General features: G+C 35.7%; 1 protein-coding gene across 1 annotated transcript in view; it reads right to left on the bottom strand.

The window, feature by feature from the left end:
* Nucleotides 1-11108, bottom strand: part of LOC149183862 (annexin Gh1-like) — a 79769-nt gene extending 68661 nt beyond the window's left edge. The window contains exons 1-4 of the mRNA XM_089418808.1: nucleotides 10921-11108; nucleotides 10386-10534; nucleotides 9979-10197; nucleotides 9665-9883 (exon numbers count right to left, since the gene is read on the bottom strand). Of these exons, the coding sequence (XP_089274934.1) occupies nucleotides 9665-9883; nucleotides 9979-10197; nucleotides 10386-10534; nucleotides 10921-11008 (675 nt within the window). The 5' untranslated portion in view covers nucleotides 11009-11108. The remainder of the gene's footprint in view (nucleotides 1-9664; nucleotides 9884-9978; nucleotides 10198-10385; nucleotides 10535-10920) is intronic.
* Between the last annotated feature and the right edge of the window lie 3098 nt (nucleotides 11109-14206).

Raw genomic sequence — 14206 nt, 5'->3', positions numbered from 1 at the left:
ATCTCTGAAATCTTCAGCCATTTTCCATTTTTCTCGAAATCTGTGCATCCATTGATCACGATTTTGCTATGGGAGGTGCATCATGATGATAGGAACATGCTCAGAAATTTTCAGATCGATCCGGTTTACCGTTTGGAAGCAATGGCAAAAACAAGTTCTGGTCCTTTGAAAATTCAGCAGCAGCAGCTTGAAGGTGCAGATCTGAACGTGGAAATGAACTCCTGCAGCTGGGATCTAGCCAGAGGACACCTGTACAAGGAAAAAACAACCATAGATCATCATCCAAGCCCTCATGCAACCAAAGAAACCAGTGCATGCAGCAATGACTAGCCTCAGCACCGCACAGCAGCCATTTGACTTCAGGTACGTGACTGAAACTCGTTCTTCTATTGCACAAATTTAATTTAAAAACTGCATGAATGAATGGAATGGTGGAATTAAGCCACGAATATAGCAAGGTTAACTTGACATCCAGTTCTCTAGCGCTCAAGGAAAAATCACGCAGCATACGTGTATGGTCATTCATGAGAAATTTGAAAAACACAGTTAGTGGTAGATCTGTTGAACTCCAGTGCACAGGACATCAAATAATTAACAGATAGAGGAGAACATACAGTTTATAACATCACTATAGTTCGAATGAAGATAGCACACGGTTTTGCCACCTCACCACAAATCACGCAATAATTAAAGGAATGCTCGGCTGAAGACTCACGTTAATTGTTGTTCATTTACACTTGCAAACCTCTTCGGCTGAATCCTCTGCCTCTGAATTCTGTTAAACTAACGTCCTTCGCTAAGTTTTTCGGCTTGTTCAAAATTCTCCCGCATACCAAGACCGTTCAAAGGCGCAGGGGCACTCTACAGGCGTTTCTACAGGAAGCTACGCTACAGGAGACCCAGCATACAATGAAGCTTGGACTGTTCACATCGAGGGTGGCAATTCTCAGTGAGGTAGGCCTGAACAGAACTTTCCCATGCAAATAATTCAAATGGTGGTGAATTCGACGTGTTGAGGGGTAGGAAAAATGTGAATGCAAGTTTGTCTATGAATTCAAAAGCCGTTTTCTTATTGCTACCTAGAATTGTCTTCAGTGCAACATAGGCCATGCTTTGGAGAAGACCAAATATTTATATTCAGACATATACTGAAAAATATGAAGAAAAATACCATTTCTCTTGCCAGTTTACTGCAGATCTAATTGAAATGAATCATACAGATTTTATTATCACTAGCACATATCAAGAGATTGTTGGGAGCAAGGATACTGTTGGCCAGTATGATAGGAACTGCTTTCACCCTTGCTGGTCTGTATCGTGTGGTTCATGGAATTGTTGTTTTTGATCCCAAGTTCAACATTATTTCTCCTGGAGCAGACATGCAGAGTTATTTCCCTTATACAGGGAAGCAGCATCGTCTTACTGCTTTTCATGGTTCAATTGAAAAACTCTTGTTCAATCCCGAACAGACAGCTGAACACATGTGTATTTTGAATGACCATAAAAAGCCCATTATCTTTTCTATGGAAAGACTCGATAGAGTGAAAAACATGACAGTACTGGTTGAATGGTTTGTAAAGAAAAAACACTTGAGGAATACTGTCCTCCACATTCTGGGGAGGAAACCATATACAGAATTCCCATTCTGATCAGTGCACAAGCCAAAACAGAGTGTGAGGAAGCAAGATATTGAGGCAGAGAAGAAAGCTAAGGGTAAGGAAGCTAAGGGAAAGAAAACATAGGGTAAACCATCACAAGGAAAGCAAGAGGAAAAGCACGAAAGAAAAAGAAGGAAGAAACAGAGAGGAAAAGGAGAAATGGGCCAAATTGCTAAGCCTAAAACTGTGGGAGGAACAATGGCACAAACACCTCGGAAAAAAGATTGCAGAAGAGAGCAGAGAAGATTGAAAAAAAGGCCAAACAAGTAGGGACACACCCAAGGCAACCACAGCACAGGTCAAGGAGAAGGCACCCCCAGCCAAGCAAGCCAAATTAGAGAAAATTGGTTCTACGGGAAGTTAACAGACTGTTTCTACTTGAAGACAGAGAACTGTTTCTACAGGAAGCCAGAAAACGGCCTCCCAGCACAAGCAAAAGGGTCCCTACCAAGTTCCGAGGCATCCTCACATCCATCCCCTCCATGAACACTCATTTTTTTCAGGGTTTGGGCACAATTTAGTCATGGTTCAACCTTCTACAGGAAGCTATAGGACTTTCTACAGGAAGTTCTGTATTTTTACCAGAAACATCTTGTAGAAGCCTTTGGGCAGGCCAGAATCAATTATGGAGAGGGATTTGAAGCTTGAAGTCTATTGAGGAGGCATGCAATCACTTTTTTCTTCCATCCTCCACTAGTTTCATCTCCTTTCACCACCATTGCCACCATCATATTGAATATACTTGTACAATCATACCAAAGTTGAGAATTCTCTAGGAAAAGAAGCACAGGCAGTGGGAAGAAGCAAAGAGAAAAGCATGGTTTCATGACAGAGAAGACGCCATCACTTCAGAAGCTTGGCATGACAAGAAGGCCGCCAAGGCAATCAAAGATGAGGAGATAGATTGGTTGCTCAGAGGATGAGCAACACTTTCAGTAGGGGGTGATGATGAGCCCCAAAAATGGATAATTATTTGGGCTCATTCAACCTCCTAATTCGACTTAATCCACCATTCTCATTAGTTTATTGCATGTTTTTGATTATATTTATGCTAATAGAATGAATTGGGTTAGTCATTATGCCAACAAGTCTAATGGGTGCTTTGTGTAGCCTTTTTGGTCAATTTGGAGACAAAATTGAAGGTCTTAATGAGCACTTGGCAGCCAAATTCGTGGGAGAACAAGGGAGAGGATTTGTAGGAAGGTGTCCCCTTCATTTATGGGCCCTTACCTCGAATTCTCCACCATTAGCTCGGAGTTCAAGGGCCACCAAATCAATTAGCACAAGGGCAGCCAAGCAAGTCAAGTAGGACTGCTATTAACTACAAGTTTTAGGCAGCCGAGTCCCTAAAGTTTAGGAGGACTGTTGGGGTCCTCAATTTGTATAAATAAGAAGGCTTAGGGCCTCATTTGGGATAGCTAGTGGTTAGCTGGTAGTTAGCTAGTGGTTAGTCATTTTGTAGCCAGCAGTTAGTCATTTTGTAGTTCGATTTTTAGGCAATAGATTAGCTTTGCTTTCAGCTCATTTTCAAAGTTCTCCTTGTGGATAGTTTTGATGTAACTCTTCTTTTCTTGCTCAATAAAGATGAATCCAGCTTTGCACCAGCTCTAAATCTCTCTTAGGAGGCTATAGCTCTTGGGGTTGGGCCCATCTCAAGCGCCCAATACCTCCTTTGATTATCTTTATGTGTTTTTGCTGCATTCTTAGAATAAAATCTGCTATTTAGATCTAAATCTTGTTTTGTTATTTAGTTTTTTTTTTGATGAGTAAGATAGCTTTTCATGCTCAGATTTAGTTGATAGGTTGTTAACAGAAAAAGCTTCAAGAAAAGGGCCAAAAAATATATGTGGCTTCACCTCTCCCTCAGTGGGATCAGGAGCTGTGACTAGGATGACTTTGCTGCCCACAAAAACACTGACTTTGCTTTGCCATGCAATCATTAGTGTTTGGTTTTCATTTGCAAAAGTTGGTTACATGTTTAGATCTTTGAATGCTTCATTGCATAGTTAATATACATGGTTCCCCTGCAAATAAAGTTGTTGTCCATTCTTGTTACTGTTAGCTAGATCATATTAGGGTAGCATAACTAGATCTTTGTTTTCTTGCATGTCTTCGTTGGTTCAATTGGAAACACAAATTGCAGAGCACCTGTACCACTTCTATATCTGCCCAGACTCCCTCAAACCCATCTTCTCCATCTCCTAAGTTGGTTTCTTGCCTCACGTTGCCACATTGCCCTCATAACCCTACCTTTTGTGCAGCATTATTCCAGTCTTCTTAGAACAAGTCCAGCCATCTACACCTTCTCCTCAACTCCATCCTCCAAGTCTTGAACTCCCCTAAACCCCTATTTCACCTCCATACTCATTCCTCCACCTTTTTCCCTCCATCCATGCTACAAAATTCCATTTCTAAACATCCTGTAGAAAAATTACAGAACATCCTGTAGAAATCCCAGAACATCCTGTAGAACCCCTGCAGACTTCCTGTAGAAGCTCACGAATGAGGTTTCTTGATAGCCAAACTATGTGAAACTCTCTGGAAAGGTGCTAGGGACCCCTTAGGCCCTCTCTATACCTTCCCAAACTTTTCCAAGCATTTCTCCTCCTTTATCCACCTCTGCACAGTAAAAAGCTAGTTAAAAGCACATGCATGATAATTCTAATAACTGATTCAAAAATACAAAAAGATGTTTTCTTCAGGTAGAGGTAGTCTAGACACATGTATTTTACCTTCATAGAAGTAATGGCATCTCTTTCAGTAGTTTGCATGCTCTCCTTTGCGTCAGTAGGACTAGCTTGTAGAATTAGGGTTTGCTAGGGTTTGCGTTTCTTTTTGGCTTTCAGTTTCTTTTTGCAATTAGATTAGCTTCCTTCGAGTTAGCTTTCATCCATCAACTAAAAATCTTCTTCTAAGAGCTCATAGAAGTTGGCTTAAGCTCCTAGTGGACTGATGCCAGCTGACCAAGTGACAGCTGCGGCAAGAGCTAGTACTTGTGCATACAGCACTGTCGCTTCTAAGTTTGTTACGAACTACCGGGTTGATAAAATTAAAGAAGGGAGTTCCAGGAGTTGTAGCATTATTGCTACAATACTGGAGCCCACCATATGTATCTTTCTCATACACTAATTTTACACCTGCATCATCCATCTTGCTCACAGAAATCAGATTTTTGGCCAATGTAGGAATATTCAGAACACCCGGAAGTGTTATAATCCCTCCACCTTACAAATTCAATTTGAATTTTCCATGTCTAACGATTCTAGCCTTCCTTTCATCCCCTGAGAAGACATGACCACCATCATATTTCTCATACTCGTAGAACCACTCCCTATGGGGAGTGAAGTGAAAGGATGCACTTGATTCAATCAACCATGCCTCATGATCTACATGTGTACCTGAAGAAGAAGTCAAGTACACATCCCACCTTCATCTGAGGTGGTTTTCACCTCTGTAGAAGGAGCATCATCAGATCCCTTTCCTTTCTCAGGAGATTTAGATCTACAGTCATTTTTGAAGTGCCCTTCCTTTCCACATTTCCAACATACCTTTACAAGTTTTCCTGGAGATTTAGATCTCCCTCTAGATTTAGATCTCCCACTCAAGGACTTATTTTTGTTTCTGCTCTATAACCATCCTCGTATAGACAAGGCATCACCATTCTGGCCCTCCATATTTTTCTATCTCATCTCCTTCGACGGCAAGAATGAGACTATTTTATCAAACTGCAAGGTAGTTGTATTGCTACCTATTGCAACAACTAGACTATGCCATGAATTTGGTAGAGAACACAACAAACTGATGCACTTATCTTCATCTGAAATTTTAATATCAATAGATAACAATTGGCTTACCATGGTATTAAAGGCGTTCATATGCTTTTTCACCGAGTCTCCATCCTTCATCCTCAGGTTATACAACTTTTTTCGTAGAAACAATTTATTCACCAAAGACTTAGATTGGTACAAAATCCCTAACTTGTCCCGCAAATCCTTTGCTTAAGTTTCCCCTTATACATTCAACAATACTGAATCTGAGATACACCACTGTATTGTGCACTTTGCCTTCTAATCCAACTTCACCCATTCTTCAACTGACATTGTCGTTGGTTTAGTACCTAGATCTACCATGATCCACTGATCTTTATCCACCTACAGATCCTCCATCTTGAGTTTCCACAACTCAAAACTCTGACCATTAAATTTCTCAATCTCTATCTTTCCACTGCTCTCCATCTTGTTTCACCACAATAATTGATCCCACAGATATCCCACTGAACAAGGTCTACCATAGGCCCGAGTAAAACCCCTCAGCAACAAAGGTGTCCCCTTGAAGCTGAAACAACTTTGATACTAGATGTAGGTTTTAACCTCGTACATAAATTACTTACATAAAAATTCTAAAAACAGAAAATAAATAATGGCGAGAGCATAAAACATAAAAACAGAGGTTTTCTCCTGGATCCCAAAACTGGGAATACTAAATTAATTTTTCATTATATTCCTTTCAATATTACAAATATATATATATATATATATATATATATATATATATATATATATATATACATGTTGAAGCATCCATAAACCCCAGTCCATTAACCCTGGATTAGAACAGTAGTTCCCTTGATTGGATCTACAAAATACCATGGGCAAAATACCATCATGCCCAAAACCATGTCTGAAATCCATGCACAAAACCATAGGTAGGTCCGCCCACCTAATATAGGGTCCAAAAAAAATGTCCCTGAGGCGCTGCCCCAGACCCCGTAGAGGGGGGCTACTGACCCCCTCAAAACCCCCGATAGGGGGGGTTTCCGACCCCACTATGCTCGACGTAATGAAGGGGGAGTTGGCTACCCCCGACTTCGCGCCTGGGGCTAGTCGTGGAAAGAATATAACACACACCCAACACTAACAATTTGTACACTGATTCTAACCTTCATTTAGCCCCACAATTTACTATTACTTCTTCCTCATCATATGGAAAACATTAGGAAGGTTTTTCAAGTTTCTAAAATCTACATGTATGTTCGGATTATCAAATATTTCCTTGGGGGTATCTTGTCTGCATTTTCTAGGATAATTCCTCATATCTTAATGCCAATATTCCTAATAAGAATTTGTTTAGAATCTCATTAAATGAAGTGAGTGGATTTTAAAATCTAAACCTCTATTGGACCTATGAATTTATTTTTTTAAAGAAAATTTAATCATTATAAGGAAACTACCAAGGATATTAGTGTTATATGTTTACTTTTTATAACCATGCTAATGCTTAGTGTTGTTAACATGGATGAGTGCCATGATTCAGGTATGGCTTATAAGAGGAAACATAAACAGATAGAAAAATTCTATGAGATTAGTCTAGAAAGAGAAACTTCTAAAGAGATAGAGAAGGAGAAAAGAGCAATAGGACTAGTCTATGGTGATACATTATTCAAAATAAAAAAGTCCACCAGTTTGTCAAGGGGGAGACATATACTGAATGTTTAAGGAGGACACACACCTAGAGCTATCACTATCTAGGGGATACAAAAATCCTAATGCATGGACATTCCAAGCCATAAAAAGATCTATATCTAGATTAGCTATGCTCAAGTGCATAGAAGTTTTGTCTTGGATCATCTTATATATAGATAGCAACAACAGAATGATCAAACATAAAGAGGGAAAAGTTATCATATCTTTCCTTGTTTCAAAATTAGAGGTGTATTATGAGTTTCGTACTCCAAAAATTGATCTTGTAGATAAATGGGTCATGTAGCTCATAGTTGACTACCATCAACTTATGAATACGATGGATTCTTGAAGGAAATTTAGGTTAATTAGTACAATCATATATCCAATAGAAAATATCCAAGCAACATAAAAGCTAACTATGGCCTTAAAAAATAGGTTATATGGAGAGGAGTTCATTACAAAATTCAAAGATGATTGATTTTCGTTCATCTATAAAGTGAGGAAAGTGGGGACAATATTCAACTAGGCATCTATTTTATTAGCTGTGTTGAACTAGGCCATTTCAAGAGTTAAATATTTGGAAATATGAAATCCCCCAAATCTCCACATGACTTCCTAATTAATGGATGAGATATGTGCAACAAACATTTTTTGAGGTTTGGGTTTGCAAAGCATTCCTAGCCAAAAGCCCATCCACGTGTATTTCCAAGACCTTTGGAAACACAAGTACATAATTCACTATACTAGGATCTATCAGTAGTTATACATGTCGATTTTTTGTAAACCAACACAATGCATAGCCAAAAAGGCTATGTAGTTGATAAGTTACAACAATGACTAAGATGTGTCTAAAAAGAGTACACATCTCTTCACATTTGGAGCTATCAAGCCACCACACCTACCTTTGAATATTTGGAGCTATCAACCCCCCACATCTACCACCTACATTTATACTAGACAAATTAGTTCTAAAAGAGATCTTATTAGACATACATAAATGGGGTTGGAGTTATCATCATTTAAGCTAAGAAATCTCCATTCCCTCTTTTTTTTTTATATTCATAGGTGCATACAACATAGAAAATGCAAGAGACACTAAAGAAGGGGGAGTTTTGGACATCTTACACTTTGGAAAAAAAATGTTTAAGATACATGACCTTGAATTCCACTATTCAATATGCAGATATAGGTGGCCATGCTAGAATGAAGAAAATAAGAACTCTATCAAAGGCTTACATCTCTACTTAATCTAGCAATTAGAATGGGTAGTGGTAGAAGAGAGTTAACGATAATAAGAAAGTGTAGGATGATAAATAAGAGAATGAAGAAGAAGAGCTGAAAAATCAAAAAAGTAAGGATAATAAATGAAAAGGAGGAGATTATAGAAATATCTAAAGCTCAATGAAAGGAAGAAAATCTAAAACCCTTACATAAGAAAAGGGTAAATAAGAATAGGTAACATTACATATTCCTAGATAAAAAGGGTATAATTATATTTCTAAGATGATGGAGGAGATAGAATAATACACAAGGAATATAAGTCTTCTGGAAGATCGAGTAGCATGCTGCATAAAATACATGAGGAACCTATCTGAGTTCAAGGCCTATGCATTCTCAATTCAAAAGGAACTAACAAGAATTTCATAATTACTCATCTCAATTCTAGACCCTCCAAGAAAATATCAAAGATGAAATCTTAATCATATAGAGAGTTCAAAAAGGGTTGGACTAATTGATAAGATTTCAACTAGAGAAAAAGGATGCTATAACATAACTATAATTATATTGTCTTCTTAAATTAAATTAAAAAAAAAAGTCATTACTTTAATGAGAAAGTGTCCATGCCTCCACAAAACTATAAAAAAAATAATAAAGCACATGTGCCTAAGCCACTGATAGAAAGAATTATTCATAGGAAAGTATTTCCATAAAAATAAATTAATCATCAAAAAGCATTTCCATAGGAATGATTTCAAAAATTACCAACAAAGTACTAACACACTATATTGCAACTCCATTAAGAGATATCAATTTGATTAATTCACACATCTCTGCATTAAAGAATAATGGAAGCCCCATGCAAACAAAATTGGTAGGTTTTTAGGTGAGTGGTGGTGGGTATACATGGAAAAGAAAACAACAATGAATAATGACTCAGATTAAAGACAAAAGCCCCTTGGAGTATGACAAGTTTGGAAAAGTGAGAGACAAAGAAGTGAAGCCAGAAAAAAAAAACGGTAGGTTTTAACATGAGTTGTGGTGGGTATACATGGAAGAGAAAAGAACAATGAATAATAACTCAGACTGGAGTTTGACAAGTTTGGAAAAGGGAAAGAGAAGAAGCGAAGAAACAAACTGCCAACGAGGAGTGGATTCTACCAAGGAAGTACTAATAATGAAATAATATTTCCATATAAATTTTGATTTTATATATGCATCTCCATATTGCAAAGCCATTAAATTTCTATCCAGCTTTCAGTTTTACCACCAAGAAGTGTATCAACCTCACCAAATATGTCAGAGAGTGAATGTGAGTAAATTTACCTTGTTGAGATCGTGACCATACGTTTGCTTGAAGCACTCCAACGTTGCATTGAGCTGGGGGAAACTCCTAGTGCCTAGAATTCGAACATATACATCCTCGTCTATTCCCTCTGCTCTGCCTTCTCCGGAATCGAATAGCTGGCGTGCTTCTGTTTTGGCAAGGTTCATGTCAACCTCTGGGCCACAATATCTATATGCTGTCGCCAGTGCCACCAGAAGCTATGAAATCCCAAAACACTAGTATTAATGGACCTTCAGAAAATTATCATTAAAATAAAGAGACTATGGTATGCAGGAATTTTATAGAGGATCACCTTCTGAGTGCCTCCCTTGGTTTCCCAAGCGATGTCTTCTTCCATGGATTTTCTGTACATGGTTTGATATGCTCTCCTCACATCCAGCAGTTCTTCTGGAGATCTACAGCAAGCAATCTCTATAATAACTCCGCAGTTTGCATTCCATCCTTGAATCGCATATCGAGCAAGCTGTGCATCGCGCTCTGCTGGATCAAGAAGCCACCACAGCATGGCTTTCTGTGTTTAAATTGGCGAACAGTTAAATAAGATTGATAATTGCAGAAACAAGCCAGAAACCCTAAAATCAAGTGTGGGAAAACTCAGAAACCCTACAATACAATGTGGGGAGATTCTAAATGGGGTGAAAATGAAACCCTAAAACCCACAAGGCAATATATGAGATATCAGCATGGAGGTCAGATCACCTCAAGTTTTCTACTTAGCTCCAATTTCACTCTCTGCTTCAAATCTTCCTTGTACATCAAAGAAAACATCTGGCATATATCTCTGCGATTCTCTGCTCTTCTATGAGCAAGAATATCAATTATTTTCCTTTCATCAGTTCCTGCACGACCTGCAATCATTACTTTTCCATCTTAGCTTCCAGCATAATCAAGATATAAATTTTATGGAGGTGTATATTCTTAGTTTTTTGAATTTGAATATAGGAAATTTTAGAAAGAGACATATTTTTATATATTTTAATTTATGGCGTTTTACCCAAACACATGCTCTTAGCTATTAAACCCACTCATTCTTAACCATTAAACTTACTCATATTACCCAAAATCTCATCATTACAACCATTAAACTCACTCATATTACCCAAAATCTCATCATTACATAAAATGCAATCAAGAATAAGAACAAGAACAAAGAAGCACAAGCAGAGGTTGGACAATCAAGAACAAGAACAAAGAAGACACAAGCAGAGGTTGGACATTGGAACTGAATTTATACCGAGTGAGAATCCCTTGAATGCATCGCGTAGTTGCTGGCAATCTTGACTCGGATGAGGTATGGTTGGAGGCACTGTAACTGTCGCCATAATGCTCTCCAATCTCTGCAATACTGAAACAAAACCACGGCCAGTTTAACCTTGCAAGAATTTTGTAGTGGTTTGCTGTAATACTTGCAGCTCAAATTAATGTTAAGATGCTGACATAAAGGAAAATTCAGACGAACATATTCTTGATCGGATAAAGCATAATAATATTGGAGCATCTTCCTTGCTGATCTAAAGTTTTTCATGGGGAAGAATAATACATCGAAATCCACAGTATTTTAATGAAAGTGAAATTATCAGTATCTTTCCTTGAATATGATATCAATTCAAGATATGGCTTTTTTCACATAAAGCAATTCCATGGGCACACTTGACTGATTCTGTTGCTGTCGTTGGCTTACATTGATTCAATGAAATTAGATGATCATTCTAAGAGTATGACTGGGTTACATCTATTCAGTGAAGCTGATATTCAGGTTTCTTATAGGTTTCTTATAGGTTTCTTATATTGTTTATATGGTTGGTGTGATGGTTATAATAAGTAATTAATTAATTTAAGAGGAGTTTTTATAATTGTAATGGTTAAGAGTAAATGTTTCTTCTTAAAACGTTATAAGTTCATAATCATAGTAGATTATGTATACCTTCGTAGATTTGCAGTTAAATAGTTGAACATGGATAAATCTTTGTTCTAAACAAAAAAATCTCATACACCAATTTAATATCTGGCTTGACCATAACCTTAAAATTAGATGATAATAATAATATCACCATTCAACATTAACCCTTGACTGTATAATTTATTCTATATTTAATATTGTAATATGAGTAACTTTAAAAATATATATTAATAATTAAATATAATATTTTATTTTAAATTACAAATAAAATATTTTCGAAAATATTTTAAATAAAAAATAATATTTTAAAATTTATTTTAAATAAACTTATTTTTTTGGTTATATTTTTATTTTTATTAAATATCAAAAAAATATGCCAATGAAACCTAGAATATTATAAAATATAAAAAGCTATTAATCTTTACACTAAACATCCAAAAAGAGTTTGCTTCTTTAAATTCTCTATCACGGAAAGAATTCATAGAGAGAATTTATTATATTAGAAAATTGCTTTGTTAATAAGCAATCCCAAGACGAGGGTGTTTTCTAGATGAGCAATGCTTTTTATATACATATACTTACTTCGTGAAATTGCTTTGCAATGTGACGTGAGAAGGTTCTTAATTTGTAACTTTCAAACATCCACTGAATAGCAAATTCTAAATCATGAATGCTTCAGATTTGATTTACATTTTTATCCATGATACAATTAAGTAAAGAAAAGGGTATGCTAAACTCACCTAAGTTGTTAGTCCCAACTCAAAAGTTAAAGTTGTTTCAAGTTAAAGAAAGTTGTGTGTTATATATTCTTGATCATAGGAAAATAACATTAACCTCACATTACATAGAGGTTGCTTGATAAGTTAATTTATTTAGTGTTTATTATGAAGTTGACACACACATAAACTAGAGGTTTGTTATAAATCAAAAGATATGAAATTTCTCAATTTTTAAATTGAAAATTTTTGAGAGGAAAATTGTATTTTGAGAAATTTAATTATTATCTAGATATAATAGATCTATACTTTAAATGCATATTAATTTAGTACCAGCGCAATTTTAGCTTCTATAATAAAAAATATTATATTTAGAAAAAATATATATAAAATAAAAATTAACATATATTTAACATGTTTAAAAAATTCTAATATATATAAAGTAAATTAATAAATATATAAATTGTTTTCGGTTTATGATTTTTACTAAACTAAACTAATATACTTTTAAAAAATAAATTAAATTTTGATTTAAAAATAAACTTATTTAATATATATATAATTCCTTATTTTATTATTATAATGTTATTATAATATTTTTTATTATTTTTAATATATTATTTTGTGTTATATAATATTTCATATTTATAATTTTGTTTATATAATTTTAATTTGTTTTTATAATTTATTGCGAGTTGGTAATCATCTTTTTTTCCTTCCACTACAAGTTTAAAGAAAAATTATGAAGTATTTGTTATATATGGTTGAATAACCTTTGGTTTGAATATTAAAAATACATTTTTTTCGAAATAGTAATTGATTTTTTTAATTATAATTAGTTTATATATATATATATATATGAATATAAGTATGTATGGAAATTAAGAATTTTAATAAATAATTGGGTTAAAGTTTATTATGTCGATAGGTGTTTCTCTATTGGTTTGCCTTTGGTAAATATAGCCAATTAGAGACTTCGATTTTCGTTCTCTTTCTTGCAATGTGAATTAGACGCATGTTGCTCATCCTCTATTGTTAACTCTCGTTCCAATGTAGATATTGTTCCTGCATTTTTGCTAATTGTTGTTGCAGAAATAGAAATTATCTTTTGGAGTTGTGACAATGTAGATGTTGTTCCTGTGTTTTTGTTAACTATTGTTGCAGAAATGGAAATTATCTTTTAGAGTTGTGCATGCACAATATTTCTGTGCATGCAAAATTGTTGCCTTTTTTCTACTGCCCGTAAAGCAAGGTTGTTCATGCATTTAATCTACACAGAAGAGCAGGTTCAACATTCAATACTGAGCATACACATCATTCACCACTGAGCAGACGCAGCCAAGCAGATTCACCCCTTAGCTAGTAAGCTTCAGCACCACGGTAGAGATCTCAGGTACGACTTATCAATGCATTTTTTGCATTATTTTTCATTTTGTGTGAGAATATTCGACATTGAGTTTTAGTTGAAACTTTGAGCCAGGAAATTATCTTTTGGAGTTGTGCATGCATAGCGTTTCCATGCATGCAAAATTGTTGTCTTTTTTCTATTGCTCGTAAAGTAAGGTTGATCATGCATTTAATCTACATAGAAGAGTAGGTTCAACATTCAGCACTGAGCATAGGCATCATTCGCCACTAATCAGACAAAACCAAATAGCTTCACACCTTATCCAGTTACCTTTTGCACCCAATAAAGATCTTAGGTACAACATATCAAAGCAGATTTGCATTATTTTGCATTCTATGTGAGAATGTTCGGCATTGAATTTCAGTTGAAACCCTAAGCCTTGTTGTTGTCATGTATTTTCTCTACTTTCCTATTCATCCATTGTACTTGGAACAAATACCCAAAACATATTCATTCGCTAATTATTGGCCAATATCGGCAATGCTTTTCAATGGAG

The sequence above is a fragment of the Pinus tabuliformis genome, chromosome 3_2 (genome assembly GCF_031772625.1).
Source record: "Pinus tabuliformis cultivar Carrire ecotype Pingquan chromosome 3_2, CPIR1, whole genome shotgun sequence".
Taxonomy (NCBI): Eukaryota; Viridiplantae; Streptophyta; class Pinopsida; order Pinales; family Pinaceae; genus Pinus; species Pinus tabuliformis.
This window is presented reverse-complemented; position numbering and strand designations above follow the sequence as displayed.